This window comes from Triturus cristatus, chromosome 7 (assembly GCF_964204655.1).
Source record: "Triturus cristatus chromosome 7, aTriCri1.1, whole genome shotgun sequence".
Classification (NCBI taxonomy): domain Eukaryota; kingdom Metazoa; phylum Chordata; class Amphibia; order Caudata; family Salamandridae; genus Triturus; species Triturus cristatus.
Genome location: NC_140590.1, coordinates 1,665,866,616 through 1,665,889,360, shown reverse-complemented (window position 1 = coordinate 1,665,889,360; position 22,745 = coordinate 1,665,866,616). Strand labels below are relative to the sequence as shown.

The 22,745-nt window shown below is 47.1% G+C and overlaps 1 protein-coding gene across 2 annotated transcripts in view; it reads left to right on the top strand.

The window, feature by feature from the left end:
* The window catches only part of LSM14B (LSM family member 14B), a 62,956-nt gene extending 42,104 nt beyond the window's left edge, over positions 1-20,852 (top strand). For both annotated transcript variants that reach the window (XM_085619780.1, XM_085619779.1), the window contains 3 exons: positions 6,999-7,160; positions 10,081-10,234; positions 19,098-20,852. In XM_085619780.1, the coding sequence (XP_085475906.1) occupies positions 6,999-7,160; positions 10,081-10,234; positions 19,098-19,263 (482 nt within the window). In that variant the 3' untranslated portion in view covers positions 19,264-20,852. The remainder of the gene's footprint in view (positions 1-6,998; positions 7,161-10,080; positions 10,235-19,097) is intronic.
* Positions 20,853-22,745: the final 1,893 nt, after the last annotated feature.

Below are 22,745 nucleotides of genomic sequence, written 5' to 3'. Positions count from 1 at the left end.
TCCGACATCTGAGGAGATTGCCCTCGCCATACGTTCGGTCGCCTCTGGCAAGGCCATGGGTCCTAATGGCCTTCCCATCGAATTGTACAAATTGCGGCCGGATACACTGGCTCCGCATCTCCGTGATATGTTCCTCGCGGCCCGTTCGGCGGGTTCCCTCCCGCTGGACCAGCGTCTTGCCACTATTGTGGTTATTCATAAGGAGGGGAGGCCGCGGGATCGGGTCACGTCTTACAGGCCAATTTCGTTGTTGAATGCGGAGCCGAAAATTCTGGCCGAGGTGCTGGCTAATCGGCTGGTCAGCGTGGTGTGCGATCTGATCCATCAGGACCAGTCCGGCTTTATCCCTCATCGCAACACAGCGCTTAACCTGCGGCGTCTGCATGGGGTGCTCGCGAGGGTCCCGTTCATACGTGAGCCAGCCATTTTGGCGTCATTGGACGCCACTATGGCGTTCGACACGCTCGAGTGGCCGTATATCTGGGCGACGCTGGCGAAGTTTGTGTTTTGCCCGGGATTTATTGGCTGGGTGAAATTGTTGTATTCCGGACCGCTGGCGCAGGTGGTGGTGAATGGTAGAGTATCGGCTCCTTTTGAATTGGGCAGGGGCACGCGGCAGGGCTGCCCGCTGTCGCCGCTCCTCTTTGCGCTCGCCTTGGAGCCCCTGGCGGAGTGGCTGCGGTGGCACCCTTCGATTCGTGGTCTCCGATGGACTCCTGAGTATGAGGATCGCGTCTCCCTTTACGCGGACGATATTCTTTTGTACCTTGCTTCCCCGCGTGAATCATTGATTGTGTTAGTGGATGTATTGTGTTCATTTGGCCGCAACTCCGGCCTAGTCATCAACTGGGCTAAATCCTGTGTATATGTCCTCTCAGGGGAGGCTCCTATCCTTCCGCGGGGTTGTCCTATCCAGGTTGCTCCGCAGGGATTTAAGTATCTGGGTATCTTTATTACCCTGGACTCTGCGGCCCGATATAAACGGAACCTGCTCCCCCCCCCCTCCAACGCCTGAAGGAGGATGTGGCGCGTTGGAGGCGCTTGCCGCTCTCGCCACTCGGCCGTGCGGCACTGTTTAAGATGATGTCATTGCCACGTTTCTTATACGCCCTACAGAACACGATGGTCGTCGTCCTGGCTCGCTACTTTCGGGAGGTGGAGGGTCTGCAGCGCCAACTGTTTTGGGATGGGAGGCCGCGTATCGCCCTCGCGAAGCTGACGCTCCCGTGGTATGACGGGGGGTGGCCCTCCCAGACATCAAACGGTATTATTGGGCCTCCCAGCTGGCTGCGATAAACCACGGGCTTTATGGGCCCGCCCTTAACCCGGCTTTTGAAATGGACAAATTGTTGTTGCCGGGTGGCGACTACAATCGTGCGCTCTACTCTAGATCGCTCGACGCACGTTTGACGGGTCCTACTCGGGTCGCGGTACGGGTGTGGCACGTGGCAAACTTGGCGATGGGGTGGAAGGATAGGTTGACCCGGGCGATGCCCTTGTATGCATCTGAGCGATTGGGCTGCTTGTGGACCACGAAAGGCTTTGATAAGTGGGACACGATTGGCATCAGCAGGGTGGGCGATCTCTGGACGAGGGGGGGATTTAAAACGTTTGATGTGCTGCAGACGGAATTCCAGTTGCAGGACAGGGAGTACTTCCGGTATATACAGGTTCGTCACGCGCTGTGTTCTGTATTCCCGGATGTGGCGTCCATCCCGGAGTGCTCCCCTCTGGAAGATAGTGCCATCCGGTACATGCCCGTCTAGCACTCTATCTCATTGATTTACAAAAAGCTCATCAACGATCGCTCGGGACTGCTGACTGGCCTTCGTGAGGCATGGGTTGCCGATGGATTGGAGCTGGATGACGAGGACTGGGTATTTGCGGTGGCCTCCCCGAAGGAGGTGGCCATACCGGCCCGCCTTCGTTTCGTCCAGCTCAAAATACTCCACAGGGTATACGTTACGGGGCCGGGTCTGATGCGTATGGGATATGCCATGGATGGGATGTGTAAGCGTGGGTGTGGTTTGTTAGGGACCTTCTTCCATACTCTGTGGGAATGCCCGGAGGTGGCGCGATTCTGGCGTGGTGTACATGCGGTGTTGCAAGCGGTCACGCATGTGACGCTGTTTCCCGAGGCTAGGAGATGTCTGTTGAATGTGTGGGAACCGACTGATTACACGGTGCCGCAAACGTGGTGGGTGACACTGGGATATATGGTGGCCAAGCGTGACATAGCACAATTGTGGGGCTCCCAGAGGTCACCAACGGTTTCGGTATGGAAGGACAACATGGATTGGTGTATGTTTCGGGAGAAGGTAGTGTATGTGGCGAGAGGTAAGCCTGGGAAATGGGTGAAAGTGTGGGGCCCCTGGAACTCCTATCGTGGCGGGATTTGTACCCCGCCACTAACGCCTGACTTGGCAGCGGCCCAGTCTTCCTAGTCTGCTTGTTACCTTGATTCTGTGTCATCATGCCCACTTTGTTTCTGTCCCGGCCCGTCCCCCCCTATTCCTGTGTATCGGTAGGGTCCTCCCGAGGGGAGCACATAATGCTGCTTAGACTTTTGCTGCCTTGTGGGTTTGTTTGTAGTTTTTCATTTAAAAATGGAACCGCCATTTGGGGAGTCTGGACGGTGTGGCCGCAAACTCTTCCTTCGACTCCAGGGACCTTTACCACTTGCCGCTTGTGTTTTATAACTGTGTTTTATGATCCCACTGTTTGCTAGCGGCCGGCCTGAAGGTTGTAGGCCCATACTTGTATATCTATTGCATTCTGTAATAAAGGTTTAAAAAATAAATAAAAATTAAGACGCCCCACTTTGATACAGTATACATTGGGGAACAACTCTCACTGGACTAGGTTGTCGTCCTTACCACCCACAAGCGTGGCAGTGATCCGGGCATCAGTGATGCACCACCTCCAGACAGGGTAGGTAGGAAGATAGACATGGCAAGTAAATGTTGCTGCCTAGTTTGACACTTTGGCACATCGCCAACTTTGTAGTTTTGCTAACCTGGCAGGGCGCACTAAGACAAAATGGAAGAGTTTCTGCAGCACCTCACAAACCAGAATAAAAGGAGGGGACAAGAACTTGTGGCAGAGGCCAAGCTCATTTCCAACATCAGCATTCGGTGTGCCCTTGATGCTGCTGTTACCGCAGCCTGCGGGATAAATTAAAGTATCCTTCGTTGACATTCTTAGCTGCATGTTTCCGGCTTCCAGCTGGAAGTCCAACAGCACCTGCTCAACATGCTTTTAAATGGGGAGAAATTCTGTAGACTGCAGGTTGACTAGATCCACAAAGATAAATAAGGCTACTGATACTGCTGAAGGCAAGGGAGCACCTCAAACGCCTACTTTTGGTTCCTTTCATCTGTCTCAGTACCATGGGGGTTCCAAGACTGCCTCTCTGGAGCAATCTACCTCTCTCCAAAGACCGCAAACGCAGCAGCCCCCTCCCCAGGGCTACAACAGTGCGAGGTTATAAGGGCAATAACTCTAGGGGCAGAAGCAGAGCCACCAAGGTTCCTACCCCTGCAAAGCATTGATTCACTTGTGTTTGCCCCTGAACACATTTTGGGTGGGGGAAGGGGGGGGTCAGACTGGAGGAGTTTCTGTCCAGGTGTTTGAATATCACCTCTGATCAATGGGCCATTAATATAATTATCAAGAGTTGCTGTTTGGAGCTCACAAACACCATAATATCAGTGCCTCCAAGAGGAAGTGGAGGCAATTATTTGCAATGGGGCTATAGAACTTATGCCGCTTCACCAACGTGGTGAGGAGCTGTACTCCTTGTACTTTCTCATTTACAAGGACAGGCCGCAGGCCCATACTTTAGCTCAGGCCTCCCAACAAATACATCCTGTCAGAGCACTTCCACATGGTGACAGTCCACAATGTCATCCCTCTTCTACAGCAAGGTGATGTCATGACCAGCCTTGATCTGAAATACGCTTACTTCTGTATTGTCGTCCACCCTGCACACCATTGGTTCCTCTGCTTCGTGGTAAGTGTCCATTAGAAATTCGAAGTGCTGCCCTTCAGGCTCTCCGCAGCACCCAGTGTGTTCACAAATGGTCTTTCAGTGGTAGCTTCTAATCTCGCGAGGAACTGTCTTCATCTTCCTTTACTTAGACGACTAGCAGATCAAGAGCACAACCGGATAGCAGTGCTTGGCTCAATATACATGCCACCATAGTCTCCTCTATGCCCTAAAATTAACCTTTCAATGCCACAAAGGTCCCATCTTCAGCACCTTCAAGCCCAGCCCTTCATGGGGGCGACAACTTTTGAAAGCCTACCCCAGTCATGCAAGGGTGCAAACTTTCCAATCGCCTGCGCCACTCCCCAGCCCCCCCCCCCCCCCCGCGCCCCGGACCAGGTAGTCAAGTTAAGGTAATGACAGTAGTGCTCATCAGTATGATGGCTTTTATTTTGAAACGGTTCCCACATGCCAGGTTACACATGTACCCGTTGCAGAAGTGCCTAGCTGCAGTGGTCTCAATCATAGGTCACTTGGAGGATATAGGGTTAAGGGGCTGCACTCCTTGCTCTGCAGTTTTGGAATGGCTACAACCTGTTGCATGGCTGGCTCTTTTGAAAGCCAGTGCCCCAGGTAACATTGCAACAAATGCTTCCCTCACACAGTGGGAAGTGGGGGGGCACACTTACAAGATTTAACCATTTAAAGGGTGTGGATACCCAATTAACAGTCAACACATCAACTACCTGAATCTGCTTGCCTTTTAGTTAGCCCTCAGTATTTGTCACATCCAGCAAATGATGGTCCTCATTTGCACAGATATGACCATGTGTTTCACATACAGAAGCAGTGTCTCTCTGTCTCTGGAACAGCAAAGCCAAAAGTGGGAACTCCACCTAAGTCCTACTCAGCACTTTTTTTAAAAATAATTTTTTTTACTGCTTTGGAAACGTCACTTATCCTGGTGGCCACTATCTGCTCCAGAAAGCACTGGTTCACCGCCTTGCTAGACCTCTCTAGTGTCTTGAAGCTACCCAGCAGGCCGGACCTTCTCACAAAGAGCCACAGCATGCTGAGACATCTTAGCCCCAAGCAAATAAATCTTGTGATTTGGCTCCAGTGGTCTTAGGATTTGATTACTGCTACCTACCCCCAACGTGTATGACAATCGAGAGGGAGGCTTGTAGGCCTTCAATGAAAGCCTGCTATTCAGCCAAAAGGAAGATTTGTCCTCTACTGAATTCATAGGCACTTCAACCCTTTCCACACAGCAGTCCAAGAGTCGGTTACCTGATTCACCTGGAGCAATATCGACTCACCTCCATTAGACTTCATTTAGCTGCTGTTGCTGCTTACCTTCAGAACCAGGAACACATCGCTGTTCAGGGTTCTAGTTATTAAAGCTTTTATGGATGATTCTAAGAAGTCCTACTCTGTGCCTCCTGTCCCTGCCTGGAATCTCCTCATACCTTATGGATTCTTATTTTGTCACTTCACGCCTGCCCTCTACACTTCTTTCTCATGGAAGATAGTTTTCATACTGACTATCGCATCCCTTAGTCGTGTGAGTGAGCTTTAGGCACTTGCACTACATGAACTTTTCTTTCAATTTTGTACCGATTTACTAGTCCTTGGAACAAATTCCCAATTTTTACCCAAGGTAGTCTCTTCATTCCACCTCAGTCAAACTTTTGGACTCATAGTGGTCTTCCCTTGTCCAGAGTCTAGTTAAGAGCCCTCCTGTATTACATTGACATGGCAACCCTTTTAAATGACAGATATATACTCACAGACCTATTGCACCAAAGCTAATGACAGTTACCTACCTCTCCCAGACCCCACTCTTCCCTCAAAATATGGGCCTCTAAGGCAGCCTTGGGTAACATCTCAGTAGCTGGTATCTGCATAGCAGATACCTGGTCAGCTCCAGTTTCACCAAGCATTACTTTGTGGATGTCATAGCTCCCCAAAAAGCTAATGTTGGCCAAGCTGTCCTTTGTACACTTTTTCAATCTTCTGCAACATCCTCTGGCTAGCTGCTGCTTGGGGTGGGGGCGCTGCTTTACCGTCTATGCATAGCATTTGTACCCACAGCTACACATACCATGATCTCAAAGTTCCTTATCCTATAAGCATCTGTTTGTGGCATGTAGTGCTGTAGATTCACATGCTACAACCCTCTTCCCTGTAAGCCTTTGGATGTTGTAGATACTTTCTTTGCATGTTAATCTTCTTTCTGCTCTCAATTTCCATCCTTGGCCGCCATGCAGGAAAAACAGTCTAACAATGGAGTTGATGATCATGTCTATTACCAGCAATCTGTTGAATCGCTATACCTCGTGACTGCAACTTAAAAAAAAAAAAATAATAAAAAATAAAAAAAGTTACACACGTCAGAGCCAAACAATAGATGGCTGGAGTATGCACAGCATGTGAATCTACAGCACTACATGCAACAAACTGATGAGTACAGGATAAGTAACCTTTTCTATATAGTGCTTTTAGACAGTAGTTTTTTTGTCAAAAGCTGGTTTCCTCGTGTGAAAAGGAACTTAACTTGCCCATTTTAGTGGTGAACCAGTGGTATTCCAACAGATTACCGTAATATTACGTGGATTTCTGCAAAAGAAGTTAACTGAGATTAGAATTGTAAATGCACATGGTTTTTAATCTAGTGGCAGGATAGATTGCACAGTATCTGATAACGACCAATAGGAAAGGCCACTTCAAACGTAGTTCATTCTATATTCTATTCTAAAACCTTGAGCCAGTTTATGGTAGTCTTGAGGTATACAAACTTTTTTTTTTTTCTTTTGAAGCTAGCAGTTTCATTGGCATGTGAGTGTCAAAATTAGATTTTTGGTATGATCAGAGACCTGTTTCAAAGTATCTTGAATACCGCCAATGGTTATTATGTATTATTCAGCTTAATTTCAATAATCTGTCTTTTAATGCTGATACGGCTTGAATTCTGTTAAAGGTTTGGCTAATCTAGCTTGCTCCATTGCAGGTAATAGGAGAACACGCAATCGTTCCAGAGGACAAAACCGGCCAGTCAGTACAAAGGAAAATGCAATCAAATTTGAAGGAGACTTTGATTTTGAAATGGCAAATGCGCAGTTTAACCGAGAAGAACTTGACAAAGAATTTAAGAATAAACTAAACATTAAAGGTTTGCTACCATCAACTGAGACTTTTTATCTATTTAATTGATCAGTAGGGTTGGTAATGTTTGGCGGGTAGGGGTGCTGTTCTAGAACAACTCATTTTTTGTTTTTTTGTGGGGAGGGGGTGGGGCTCATTTCAGAGTTGTGTTGGCATGTAGTCTGAGCTGTATTTAGAGTTAACATTGACTTCCCATTTAAGGTTAACTTGAATGACTAGTAACTTTGTAACTCGTATGCTGGCGTTTGGCAACGTTTTTTTTTTTTTTTTGGTAACAGCTGGAGTTTTTAGGGATAGCATGCAGGTGCCAGCTTAATTTGTAATGTTTTTGTGCAGTACCTTCAATTGTGATCCTAGTCCGACAGTCACTCCATTGCTAATTAGTCCTAGTCTTAGAACATTTTTTTTTTCTTTACCCGATACATGGTGTCAGAATTTCATTTTCGAGTTGGCACACCTTTTTGCTCTGGGTAACTTGTCACTTCCTAAATTGACCTTTCTATTCCTTGTGGGTTCACACTGGCTTGATCAGGGAGTTAATGCAGCCTAGTCTTACTTTTTGCCCCTCTACCGCAGGCTAATCAGTATGTTGAGGTGCAGATTATGCTGTGCAAGTGTAGTGCTTTTCAAACACTCTCTACATAGGTGTTACCCGTTTAATTCTCTGCCATTTCAATGAAGAAAAAAGTGGGAGCCCTGCTAACTTAGTTAAATGGCTTAACATTGCTAACTCTGTACACGGCTGAGTCCCCCCTCAGTTTTTAACAGTTCAGGGTATTGGGCAAAGGTACAATACTGGGTGCAATTGGGTACTGGGTTACTTGCTGACGTTTGGCTCAGTTTGAGTTTAATTACTCTGAAGATTTTCCAGCATGGACTCTTTCATAGATTCACATTTTGGATCGTCCCCAGTCTGGCTGTGAATCCCAGGTAAACTTTTCAGCACCAGCTTAAATGGTGATTGCCCATCCATGTCATTGTTTGGCGTCTGCATGAGAATGTATTTCCCTGTAGGAAACTGGGTGCAGGTGGGCTGATCAATTCCCTATTCCCTTCCTGATCCCCTCTTGCCCCCACCCTGCATTTCTTTACACTCCTAGAAGACCATTTCTTGCCAGTAGGCAGTGGCAATTGGGGGTCTGTTAAGCAGTCGCTGCACTTTGTCTCCTTTATACAACGAACTTTGCCAAAGACAATAGATCTTTCCTTTAATTTGTGGGCATAGGCCTATTGACTTTGCCAGTGCTTGAATGTTTCTGCATACTGTGTAGCCAAAAGCATTCTAAGGTGGCTGGCCATGCATGCGAAGGAATGCAGATCCTTAGCCTGGGCAGCTATATTGGGATGGGGTCTGTAAATGCAAGGTAACTACTAAACATGGGCTTGCACATGTATTGTGGCAATCTTGCAGTAATTTATTTTTTTGTTTGACAAACTATTCCAAGATGGCAGCGAATGTGTACACATGCATAGTTGGCCATCTTGGAATGGTATTTGTCAAGAGGTGGATGAAAAAGGAAGGAGTTGTGTGGAAGTATACGTGCTCCTATGGAATTCTAAAAATGAAATGTACTGATTTCACTAGATTTAGCTCATCCATTTTAACAATGCAAAGTATAGATGCTCCACAAGTGGGAGAAACTCAAGAATAGTGAGTAAAGACATCGGACTGGGAATAGAGTCCAGAAAACCAATCGTGAGCTAGGTGCTGCCCCTACACGATAGGTCTTCAAGACCGCTAAAGCAGTCTATTGACGAGACCTAAATGGTCAGGAATATTTAGCTTGCCTCCTCTCCCAGATAGTGCTCCAGAATTGATTTGAAAGGATTCCGGTGAATGGTCGTAGCTCCCTTAGGGAAGCAGTCATAATATGTGAACTTCCTGACTCACCATGAACTTTGGATTGATAGCCAGCAACCTGAAATTCTGTATTACTGTTACTCGTGAGTAGTTTGCATTCAGACTATTCAATACTGGAAGAGTGAAGGCGCCCTTAAGTTTCTTGGAAAGCACATGGCGGCTTGTATAGCTTTGTGCCATAAAGGGTGCAGACTTCTAACAGGAAAAACGTGTACACACATTAGGAGAATGGCAGAGTGGTGCTCTTCCCAGGGTCCCCTTCTGATCTCCAGTCCAACAAGCTAGCAGAAGTAAAGACTTTAAGACGTAGCATTGCGGTGCCTAAAGTGCAGCTAGGGGTGGAACAGTATTTGTAAAGTGTTCCCCCGGTGGGACATTTTGGGGCTGGTTAACTGATATTTAACCAAATCAATGCTACTCATTTTATCGATCTTTGTGGAAAGGCGGAGTATACCAGCCATGTTTCAAACCCGCGGCCATGAGGTCAGAAGAGATTATGGGGTAGATGAATTGATCCACTGAGGCACTAGACCTAAGTGGGCCAGGTAATGGGCAGGAGCTGGGTCCCATAAAGGGAATTTCATTCCGTGTTTTTCCTTTGCACTGGTTACTTATCCAAAACATGTAAACATTAGCTATACCGAGGCAGATGGTTACTAGCCTGTAACTACTGTTTTTCAATCTGGCATCCTTAATAGCAAAAACTCATGAGGTGGCAAACATTATCACTTTTGCTAAGAACATCTTCTGGAAATGTCCTGTTATGTTGTCTCTCAACCTCACTATCTGCCAATCAGTAAAGAGTGTGAGCTGGGGTGTTGTAATATGCATTACTGCAACGTTTCCTCTGACCATTTGCAGCAGCACATTTTGAAGCACGTGAACCTATGAAAGCTATAGGGAACTGAAGTTGCAGAAACCTTTTTTCTATGATGTTGAACCCAGATACTTTTATCACGATGCTAAAATGTAGTACAGGTGCAAATCCTTGACTGCCTTTAATGCAAGGAAGCATGACACACCTGGATGCAGTAGCTTGTCTAACAGTCTTCATTCCTTACTTTAGATGACAAGCCAGAAAAAGAAGAGGAGAAAACGGATTCTGGTGTGGAGACCCAAAACAGTGAGGGTGTCCCAGAGGAAGACCCTCTGGGGCCTAATTGCTATTATGACAAAACAAAGTCTTTCTTCGACAACATCTCTTCTGAGATGAAGTCCAGGTAACTTTCCTTAATTAATTTTTTCCAGGCACGACTACTATGCTATAACTGCTGGTTTGCGTAAAATGAAGTGATTTTGGCAGAGCAATCAAACTGGCATGCATACCTTAATCCCTTTTCACTGACCGGTGAGCAGTCTTGCTGCCCTTCTTGGCATGCATATACACGCAGTACTTGCATTAATACATCTGACGTGGATAGAGTACCCTGCTCTTGTTTAGTCCAGTTTCAGGTATCTTCCCTAAAGGTGACTTTCAGAGTGGAGGTGAGCCTTATGGCTCAGTAAGCTGCACATTCATGAATGTATGAACAAGGATCCAAGTGTCACTGCTCGGCTACAAATTATTGGTTCTGTAGCTGTGTGGGCCTAGCAATGGTGCTTTTAGTTTTGCAGCGTGAATCTTTCTGGATTCACTATGCTGTGCATTATTCCGCGATCTTGTGGTTGGGTCCGGATTCGTAGTCTTTTCTTTGTTTTTTTTTTTTTTTTTTTTTTGTAGCCCAGGTGGGCGTCGACGTCCACCATTTGGTGCACCTCCCGTGACGTCGTCGTGCTTCCTGCGGAAGTCCCACCTTTGGGGCGCCATCTTCAGATTCTTTTTTCCGCCGTTGGGTCTGGATCGTCATCGGGAAGCTCCAGAAATTCACTCGGAGGAAGAAGGAAGAAAAGCGAGTTTCATCGATAGAATCAAGAGAAGACATCAGGAATAGAACAGATTTCATCAGGAGCGCGAAGAAAGAGGACCAGCGAACCTTTTTTCTTCGACAGCCTTGGAGAATGCACGCTCAGACCCTGAGCAAAATGGACAAGACGCCATTCAAGTTCTGCCCAAACTGCCACCACAAGTTCGCGCAGAAAGACCAGCATCCGGTCTGCAACCTCTGCCTACCGGTGGATCACCGGAGTATCGACTGCAACGCCTGCTCAGCCTTCGCGCCGAAGACACTCAGAGTGAGAGAGAGGCAGAGAAGAGCCAACGCCAACATGGATGGCAAAGGGAAACCCCCGACACTCTACGAGCTGGGCCTCGATACGGACGACGAGGACAACGTCGCCGAGACAGCCGAAAACTTCACGGTCGTAGAGACCGACAAGAAAAAAGAAGACGAGGTAAGAGAATCGTCGAGCGCAAATCAAAAGACACCTCGAAAACACGAGGGTGACTCTAGAAAAACTGAGTCAAGGTCCACGAAGGGAGCCCCGGCGCCGAAAACTTCGACGTCCAAAGGGGGAACTTCGGACAAAAGGCCCAGCGGATCCTTACAAAAGGACTCCCTGGGGCAGAAAGACGCCGAAAGGCAAGGGTCGTCGAAATCGTCCCATGAAACTGGCCGATCGACGCAGAAAGAACGTTCGACGTCGACGCAAGTTTCATCGAAGAGACCCGCGGTCGACGCCGAAAGCATCTCCGAAATGGAGAAAAAGAAGAGGCGGCTCGAGGCCGAAATGGAGAACATCCTTCAAAGGAAGAAGGAGTTCGACGCCAGGATGAAGGAATTCAAGATTCCAACGGTTTCATCGGCGGACGTCGTCGAGGTCGAAGGCGAGTTCGACGCCGAAGGGCTGACAAGGGATCTCGAGGAAGAAGAGGAGCCCTATTATGAGGAAGAAGCCGAGGAAGAAGACCAACAGTCGTTCTACGAATCGGCGGCATCTACCAGCAACGACGTCGAATGGCACGATCTCGACACCGAAAACCCGGAGGAGGCCGTGGACACGTACCCCTCGAGGCCTTCGCCACCCGACGACATCGGGGTATACAATATGGTGGTGAAGAGCGCAGCAATGGCCTTCGGCGTCAAACTCGACGAGGAGAGGCCGAAAGCCGATTTTCTCGTCGAAACACTGCTCCCCATCCAGACTAGGAGTCAGTTCCTCCCCATGCTACAAAGCGTGATGAACCAGGGGAGAGAAGCCTTCAAGGAGCCTGCCACCTGCCGGTCGATCACGCCCAGGACAGAGAAGAAATATAAGCACTCCTCCCTGGACCCACCTTACATCAAGGGTAGCGTCACCGCAGACTCCATCATAGCCTCCACGGCCAGGAGAAGGGCCAACGTTCCAGCAACTTCGGGGCCACCGCCGGATAAGGAGAGCAGGAGGATCGACCTCACAGGCAGAAAGGTCGAGAGGAACGCCGCAATGCACTGGCGCATGGCGAATTCGAATGCACTCCTCAATAGACACCAATACCAACACTGGGATGAGATGGGGGAGCTAGTAAAGCACCTCCCCGAAGAATACCGCCAGAGAGCCTCTCACCTGGTGGATGAAGGCAAGAACATCGCCAACTCCTGTATAAAGACGGCGTTGGATGGGGCAGAGACTTCAGCAAGACTCATGGCCATAGGGGTCACAGAGAGGAGGCATGCATGGCTAAGAATCTCGGGATTCAAACCGGAAGTGCAGAACAACATCCTTGGCACCCCCTTCAACGGAGAGACACTGTTCGGAGCAACGGTGGACGAAAAGCTCACCCAGCTCAAGAAGGAAAACGAGACAGCGAGGTCCATGGGGGCCCTACAGCTGAGGGGAATGAGACGAGGAAATCCCTCGAGGAGACCCTACGGTAGGGGTGGAAGCCAACAGGGGACGTCGCACCAGGCGTTCCAGCAAGGTCAGCAGGGCGAAGGTCACGGACAAAGTCAGCAGAAGCAAAACTGGCAATATCAACCTCGGGGCCAGTCCTTTCGCGGGAGAGGGAACGGACGTGGCCAGAGGAGGAGAGGGGGCGATCAGCCCTCCTCGAAGTGACTCAGCACGCAAGAAGACGCCTACCCTCGTAAGGTCCCCAAGGGTGAGGCGCAAAAAAGTGTCATCAGGGGGAAGAGAAGATTCAAGAGCCTACGAGCATACGTCACCAGTAGGCGGAAGGCTGAGGTTCTACCTTCAGGAGTGGCGGTGTATAACCACAGACAAGTGGATACGGAACATCGTGCAGTACGGATACTGCGTAGACTTGGAGAAAAGACCTCCAAACAGGAAGCCGAAGGGAAGGCAGAGATCGGCCCAAGAACTGGCAATACTCAGAGAAGAAACGCGGAAACTCCTACAAAAGGGAGCCATAGAGACGGTGCCGTTCAGGGAACGCAACAAAGGGGTCTACTCAAACTACTTCGTGGTGCCGAAGGTAGACGGAGACCTCAGACCCATACTGGACCTCCGTTACCTAAACAAGTTCATCAGAACGCAAAGGTTCAAAATGACTTCACTGCAGGAGGTTCTGCCACAGATAAGAGAAGGGGACTTCATGGTCACCGTGGACCTCAAGGATGCCTACCTTCACATCCCAATAAACAGAAGGCACAAGGGCCTTCTAAGATTCAACATCGAACAGGAACACTACCAGTTCACAACCCTGGCCTTCGGATTAAAATCTGCGCCAAGGGTCTTTACGAAATGCCTGTCGGCGGTAGCGGCACACCTACGAAAGCAGGGAATACACGTATACCCCTACTTGGACGACTGGCTGGTCAAGGCAAACTCACGCGAGAAGTGCGAGAGGCACGCAAAACGCGTAACAGACACCCTCACAAATCTGGGATTTTCCATCCACTGGGGAAAATCATCGCTGGAACCGGAACAGGTAAAGATTTTCCTGGGGGCAAAGATCAACTCCCTCAACAGTACAGTAGTGCCCAGCGACAGGAGGACAGATGCTCTACTGAAGGAGACGCAGCTCTACCAGAAGGGGCGAGCTCTGACCGTGAGGGCGGTGAGCAAGATGATGGGGATGATGGCGTCCTGTATCCAGCTGGTGCCGAATGTACGCCTGCACATGAGACCATTCCAGGAATGGCTGCAACAGCAATGGTCACAAGCAAACGGAAGTTGGGAGGATCTAGTGGTTGTTACGCACGCAGTGCAGGAGGAGATAACTTGGTGGAACAGAGACAACATAACAACGGGGAGAAGCCTGACACCACCAAGCCCAACAATGACCATTACCACGGACGCATCGCAGAAGGGATGGGGAGCGCACATGGACAACCTCAGAGTGAGGGGTCTATGGGCCCCAGCAGACGCGGTCCGCCACATCAACTACCTCGAGTTGAAAACGATACTGTTAGCCCTGAAGGCATTCCAGAGACACCTGTTCGGCCAGAGGGTGTTGGTACAGACAGACAACACCACGGCGATGTTCTACATCAACAAACAAGGGGGGACACAGTCGTTTCCCCTCTCATCCCTAGCTCAGGAGATTTGGAGATGGGCCATACCTCTCAAAATAGATCTACTGGCAATTCACCTACCAGGGAAGGACAATGTGGAGGCAGACTGGCTAAGCAGACAGACCTCAGCATCACACGAGTGGGAGCTCAATGGCCAGGAAACGGAGAAAATCTTCCAGAGATGGGGGACTCCCACAATAGACCTATTTGCAACACGCCACAATGCAAAATGCCGAAGCTTCGCGTCCAGGCAACCAGATCAGCAATCCAAGGGAAATGCCCTATGGATAAGCTGGTGGAGGACATTTGCCTACGCCTTTCCACCGATACCCCTGTTGCACAGAGTGCTCGACAAGTGCAGAACCAGCAACATGACTCTGATCCTGGTGGCTCCACAGTGGGCGAGGCAGACATGGTTCTCACAGATTCAAGAAATGGCGCAAGGCAAACCGTACAGGTTCGAGAGGAGAAAAGACCTGCTCTCAATGCAAAACGGGGAGGTCCTGCACCCAGAGCCAGAGACACTCAACCTAGCAGCATGGCTCCTGAAGACCTAGAGTTCGCACACCTAAGGTTACCTCAGAGCACTATGCGAGTGCTACGGGAGGCAAGGAAACCTACTACAAGAAAGTGCTACAGCGCAAAGTGGAAGAGATTCACGGTGTGGTGCAGGAAAAAGGGCCTGCAAAACAGAATGACAAGAGACTCAACTGTGCTGAGGTACCTCACACACCTTCTAAAGAGTAACCTCTGCTCGAGCTCCCTAAGGGTACACCTAGCAGCGATCGTTGCCTACACCAGAGGTGAGAAGGGTGGAAGCTTCTTCACCTCGCAGGTGGTGAGGAGATTCATGGAGGGAGCCAAAAGAATGGCACCCCCGAAAAGGTTGCCGCCGCCGCCGGCATGGAATTTAAACGTGGTTCTGACGGAGCTCATGAAGGCGCCGTTTGAACCCATTCACAAGGCCACTCTACAAATGTTGACGATGAAAACTGCCTTTCTAGTGGCCATAACCTCACTACGCAGGGTGAGTGAGCTTCAAGCACTAACGCTGCAGGAGCCCTACATTCAAATTCACAAAGACAGGGTAGTCCTGAGGACGGACCCACACTTCATGCCCAAGGTAGTGTCGGCGTTCCACATGAATCAGAGTATCCAGATACCGAGTTTCTTCCAAAACCCGACTACAAACGCAGAAAAGGCCCTGCACACCCTCGATGCCAGAAGAGCGGTGATGCACTACATTGAAAGAACCAAGGAACTCAGGAAGTCGAAGCAGCTGTTTGTGTCCTTTGCTACTAGCTTCATGGGTAGACCAGTCACCAAGGGCACCATCGCTAGGTGGATTGCCCTCACTATTCAATTCTGTCACACACAGGCTGGACAGGAGCTAACGGAGGGGCCCCAAGCTCACTCCACAAGGAAGAAGGGGGCCACAGTTGCCTTCCTGGCAAACACGCCCATCCAAGAAATTTGTCTCGCAGCAACTTGGGCATCTGTGCACACGTTCACAAAGCACTACTGCGTGGACATTCAAATGAATAAGGAAGCACAGGTCGGACAGAAGGTGCTACAACACATTTTCAACGACCAGCGATCATCTTCCACCCAGCCACCACAAAAGTAGGAAAACCGCTACAAAATCTATGCACAGCATAGTGAATCCAGAAAGATTCACGCTGCAAAACGAAAAGTTTCTTACCTGTCGGTGTAGTTTTGCAGCTTGAAGATCTTTCTGGATTCACTAGCGAACCCACCCACCTCCGCCAGGAAGATGAGGCTGGAGGAAGAGGGGGTGAAATGGATAGGATCAAAGAAGTGGAAACGTACAGAAATATGGACAAAAGGATTAATCAATCGCCTAGGGTTAAAAAAAAAAAAAAAAAAAAAAAGGGAAAAAAGAACCCGAAGATGGCGCCCCAAAGGTGGGACTTCCGCAGGAAGCACGACGACGTCACGGGAGGTGCACCAAATGGTGGACGTCGACGCCCACCTGGGCTACAAAAAAAAAAACAAAAAAAAACAAAGAAAAGACTACGAATCCGGACCCAACCACAAGATCGCGGAATAATGCACAGCATAGTGAATCCAGAAAGATCTTCAAGCTGCAAAACTACACCGACAGGTAAGAAACTTTTCGATATTACTCATGGATTTATGTAGCAAGCTCCTTTTGGCTAGTGTGTGGTTATAGATTTAATCTCAAGGATGCAATTATTATCTCCTATGAGATGGATTGGATCGCTTAATTGTTTTAGTGCAAATGATTGATCTCTGGGGTGGGCACGGGAACATGAGGTTTTGCAAGAAGGATCTTTGATTGAAGGTGGTTAACAAATATCAACTTGTATCCATGTAATGATGGCTTTCCCCAGATTTCTGGCGGGTGCATCTAGTGGGGGTTCTCACTTTCAAGGTGTAACTTGTCCCTATTTCAGTGTGATATATAAAACTGTTCCTATTTGATTTGAGGCTTAGGAAAGAGCCGATTCATAGTTCATATTTGCTTCTAAAACTATCATAACTAGTCACAAGTGTGGTACAAGATGGCCCTTCAGTACATGGGCAATGGGGATAAAACCATTGCTGATAACCAACATTGAAGTAGTGTCTGACAAAGTGGTCTCCCTTCCAGCTGCGTAAATGCGGTTTGAATCCAACTAGTGATTGAGCAATGTCAGTGTTTGACTTTTGGTTAATTGTATGTGAAGTGAATGTTTTTTTGGTACTGCAGAGCGCCGGTGGGAGATGCAATGGAGTGCCAGTTTTTGAACAAACTGACAAACTTGAGCAGTTAAAAGTATCTGGTTCCCCGACCTTCTGCATAACTATTCAGATGCGGCAACTGGTGTGATTGATGATCGGACTAGGGGCAGGGAATATACACATTCCCTACAAACCTGGAATTTAAGAAATTCTTTATCAAATACTTAAACATTCTACATCAGAAGCTAGCGAAGAGATGGTAAGAATGGTCTTTTGGTGGTTGTAGGCCCATGTTTGTATTGATTTTTATGTACAATAAAGGTTTTCGCAAAAAAAAAAAATGGTCTTTTGAGTAAGCTCCACAGAGTGGCATTTTGAGTGAGCTGCAATTTAGAGAGGTGGCTGGAGAACCCAATGTAAATACAGATGCCAGTTTTCAGTCTGGGAAAAAAGTATTTGATGGGTCAAAGTGGACCAGTAACCTTTAAGATTTTAGAACGCTTTTTGCAGAAGCATAAACACGGTCTCTACTTGGTCAATTAACGATGCTCTTGATGCCAAAATTGTAAACTCTGGGATGGACTTGGGACAAGAGATCAGATTGTGGCTGGAGACGCTTGGCAGTGTAGGGATTCACAAAGATAGTGGTCTTAAATTCTAATCATAGAGTTAAATGTGGTAGAATATTTTTTCAGTGCAGCTGATAATCCTTATTGTTTTCTACATACAGAAAGAAGACTAGACAGATATATTTACACATTGAATACCAGAGGAACGTCTATGTGGGCCTGGGGATAGCTTTGAATTGTAAAAGTGCCACTTAATGTGTGCTTTGAAATAATTCATTTCAGCAGTGTGCCACAAATTACTTGCTGCTGTGAGTGGGTTGCTGTAACTTCACACTTCAGAAGCCTATCCTGGTAATGGAGCAGATTTGTGGTGGAAATTGGCAAGCTCCTTTAACTGGGAAGGGGTGTGGCATGGGAAGGAAGCGTTTGGATTCTTTTATTAGTGGTGTCACTCCAGCCTTTTTTGCTTTCTGGGAAGAACAGACTTAACACTTTATCATGCACAAGGGATCACAAAAAACTTACAGGTGTTCCTTGGTGACAGGGCTAGCGAGACCTACAAGAAGTGATCATTTGAGAAATGGTTTCTCCTTTGATCTATATAACAAAAGTTGATCAGACAGAGCAGTTGAAAATGTTCAACTGCCTGTGGCATGGTGAGCCCCTGGATACTACATTTGTAGTAGTAATAGGTGCAAGAATTATTGGTGTATTGTAGTACAATTGGCCTGGTTTTTGGTTAGACCATCTTACTTAATATAGATTTTGTTTAGCTGTATGTTGCCAGCCTGATTGGGTTGTGGGTTTCCAGTTTCAAGGTTGCTAATGAAGGTGAATCCAGTCCCCTGTTCCCAGTGCTGCAGGTGATAAAATCACAAGAATTGCAGTGACCTTGGTGTGGGTAAAAGGAGATGGGTAAAGCTAGACTTACTGCCAGTGCCCATAGGGACGTACAATCCTGCATTTGCTTTGCATCAAACTACAAACCTTTTTAGGCGCATCAGTACTGCCTTGTGTTAGTGATTTTACTGTAGTGTAACTTTGGGGTGAGACTGTTTAGACTATCTCAAGGGGGTGAACAGGATAACTGGCTTACTACCTGGTGTATTCCTGTTTGATAAACGCTGGGTGGAATGGGTCAGGCACTTAGCAGATCTAACTTTATTTTAGTTTTTCAGTATGGAAGTTTAAGCACTTGTGAGCTGGCTTGCTGCCACTTTCTCTCCTTAGCCTCTTAATTGACTTTAATATGGAGCATGAGGTTGTTTTTAATTCTACTTTGGTACATTGGGTGTAAACACTGGCGTGTAACATAAGGCTTTCTCTGTTTTTGCTGAACTGTTGCCCATATTTGTTTCATCCATGTCAGTTTCTTGTACTTGTTTTATTTAGACTTTTTTTTTTTGTCTCACCAGGCGCACAACATGGGCTGAGGAACGGAAGCTGAATACAGAGACATTTGGGGTCTCTGGCAGGTTTCTCCGTGGCCGCAGCTTCCGTGGTGGATTCAGAGGTGGAAGGGGCGGTGCTGCCCCCAGAAGAAACCAAACCACCCAGAGGGCTGGAACAGGGAGAGTGTAATGGAGGCGTGTGGTTCAACGCTCTAGTACTCTTGGTTTCTGAGACGGACTTGGTCTTCCATCCATTTTTTTTTTTAATTTCATGTTTGCTTCTAATTTGAAGTTAACACTATGGACTCTTCTGAGTGGAACAGTACGTCAGTGTTTGGTGATCTGTGTATAGGAATAATGGCCGTGCTGATGGTATTGTGGGGAAGTAATTGGGTCATTTATTTTGTATTGGGGCTGCTTAAAGCAGGAGTAACTTGAACGTTGTACATTGAGCTTCTACCAATCTTCTGCAATGACATCTAGTTAACCTGCATTTAAGATGCCCATTGTTCTGAGACTTCGAAGGAAGAGTCCTCTTTTAGTCCTAAGTTAGACAGAAGCCAATAGGGATTCTATAAATGGGGCCTTAAACACTTTTTTATTTAATTTTTTCCCCAACCTAAAGCACTTAATCCATTTTCAGCTGCAGATCCAGCTGAACAAATGGGTCCACAGCATTAATAACGGCCATCTTTGTCGTTTGTGGTCAGGAGGTTTTGCGATCTAGTTTTGCAGCCTGTATAAAATGTAAACTGGATTTAGTTTTTTGTTTTGTTTGTGTGCAAGTGTATAGAACAGTCAACCCTTCAGAGAAGGTAGAATTGCAGCATACCCAGATGAAGAATCTACTAATGTTTGCAGACTGAATGGCATGCAGGTTTCTGCTCCCACCAAACTGAAATGTGGTTGTTTTACCAACTGCCCCCTGCCCTCTTCCCCTCTCCTATAACTTGTAAATAGTTCATGAGGCAGTTTTAAGAAGCAGTAGAAAAGGCTTATCGCATGAATCAATGGCTCAAATTTTGTTTAAGCATGTCCGTTTAGTTGCAGTTTTTGTTAAGGCAGCACTATTTCTAGTCAACACTTCCTTAAAGGCACTGAATTGAAGTTGTGAATCTGTTAAGCGATTATAAAGCTTGCCTTTATTTTTGTAGAAAGTAATTTGCTAAAATCCGATTTAGTACACTGCCACGGGGTCTTCTGTAAATTGTAATTTGGCAATAAACATTTAGAGATGTTGGTAGTTTGTTGGTACTTTAATAAACTTTTCAGGTTTTTAGTTGGTTACAGCAAATATTTGCCACATGGAAGTTATTATAGCTTTGCATAATGTCATCCTCTAATGGCTGTGTGCGCAACAGGAACTTGTTGAGAGTAGCACATTGTTTTGAATTCACCCACATTTTGGATGTCCATTTTTTTCCCCTCCCATCTAATTTGTGTTGAAGGAAAACCGACCTTCATATAGTTGGATTGAGCGACTACAAAACTTTAAATTTGCCTTACTCCAGTAGTGGTCAATACTCACATTTTTTCTGATCATTTTTTATGAATAGACTTGTATGTAATGTTTTTGTAACCACAGCACTCAGACTTGAGCACATCTTCTGAAAAAGACCTTTAATGCATTACAGTAAAATAATGGGTGATTTAGATGGCGCATTAGTACCAGGCTCCAATGTCTGTCTGTATCTCCAACTTGGATATTTGGAAAGGAACTAGACATCCACCGAACCTTGCACTTTTATGTTAAAATTTACAGTAAATCTTGCAAACAAAGTGTGCATTTGCGTCATCATTTTATGTTTGACTTTTTAATTAATGAAGTTATCAACTACTGCCAACTGTACAACACTTGCAATAGTCACAGAACAAGATGAGCATCATTTGGGACATTCCATTTTCATATCAATAACACTTTCACAGGAGCCCAGTTTCCAATAGTTGTAATACTCGGATGTGTCACTGTTCGGCGCCTTATACATAAGAATCAGCCCTTTTACAATTCTGTGTCAGAACTCGCCACTTAAGTGGAACTTCAGGGGTCAAATCTTCCACGCAGGGCCATCTTGAAGTTTTTCATCCCTCCTTCTATGCCTCGAATGTAGTTTCTCTGCCAATGACCACTCTACCACATCCATGTTGCAGAGTTTTTTGATTGGGGGGGGGGGGGGGGCCTCTGCCCCATCCAGATGACAGCGACCTGCCACCTGGCCAATACAAAGGCCAGCTGTAAAAATGTATATGCTGTTTTCTGCCCCATGGGCCTGCAAATGTTCCCCAACAGACAGAACTGCGGTGTTAGGGTACCCTGCAGCGCCCTAGTAAAAGTAAGTATTCGCAGCATGTGTTGGCTGCAGATGCACATGCTATGCCTACACCTGCCATCTAGTGGTGGGCCTGGACTTTGAAAGTGTTTTTTCTCGAGGAAGCTTTATGATCGGTGTTGCACATTGATTCTCCTCCCCCACCCCCCCCCCCCCTTTCAAGGCATTGTGCATGTCAAAACATTTTTCTCCTCAGTTTTTTGCCGCCGTTGTGCTTGGTTGGATTATGGCAAAATTGTTCAAAATTTGATGGCAGTCGGTCCGCAGGGAAAAAGTAATCACCGGATCTTTCTCCACCGGGGAAAGACTTCCTGGATTCCGAATAACTCAGCCATCAAGAATGATCGTCTCCGTGTGATGGAGACGAAGAAAGAACTCTTCAGACGGTGCCCTCGGTGCGCGCGAAGTAGGCACACACTGGGTCTAACTTGTCTCTCTGGAGCACAAAGAACAGTGCCCGGCCTATGCTTTTAAAAAAAAAATACTCTTTGATGGGATCGACTGCTCCACATAATATGGATCACACCAATGAGGCAGAGTTCAGCAACGCGGACAGGTAAGCCAGCGCTCCCAACAAGAGGTGGGAAGGCAATAGCCCCAGCCCACATTACTCCGTGTCTGAAGTTTCTTCTGGGGAAGAACTAGCTCCTGTACAACCAAAATCACTGGCGCCGATCACTCTGGACCGATGACCCTAACGATGTCAAGTACTGGGAGTACTACTACCCCCTCATAAATATTACTCACCGCCACCAATACCCCAACATGTGCGCCACAAACTTCGGGTTAAAGGTGACCCCGTGACCAGGCCTCAGAAACAAGAAAGAACGAGAGTATTCTTGATCCTGATTGGGTGGCCAGGTATCAAAAAAAAAAGTTCTGAAACTATTACGGCACCAGAGACATCTACTCAGGCATCAGTCTGAAGCACTAAAACCATTGGCACTGAAAAGCTCCAAGACACATCAGAGCCGAAAAAGCATTCAGAATCGACAAAGTACAAAACTTCAGACCTGCTCTGGGAAACACCACGGAGACTCTTCTAAACAGAAGAAAAGCCTTGATTCTAGTAGTTCTAAGGCACATTCAGTTTCCAAAAGCATAACTGCTGCCCACAAGAAACACACAAAGTACTAAACCAACTGAAGATCAAGGGATAGTATTTGAAGGACTACAACAGTTCATGCAACAAAAGAGAAAGGAAACTACAAAAAAGACCAAAAAGGGACATCTTTGTGAGCTACCACAAAAGATAATCAAAAACTAGAGGCACAAGCCCTATAGATTTTAGTGTACATACTTCACCTCACTCCCTCATCTCCACAAGAGGGATAAATGCAGGACA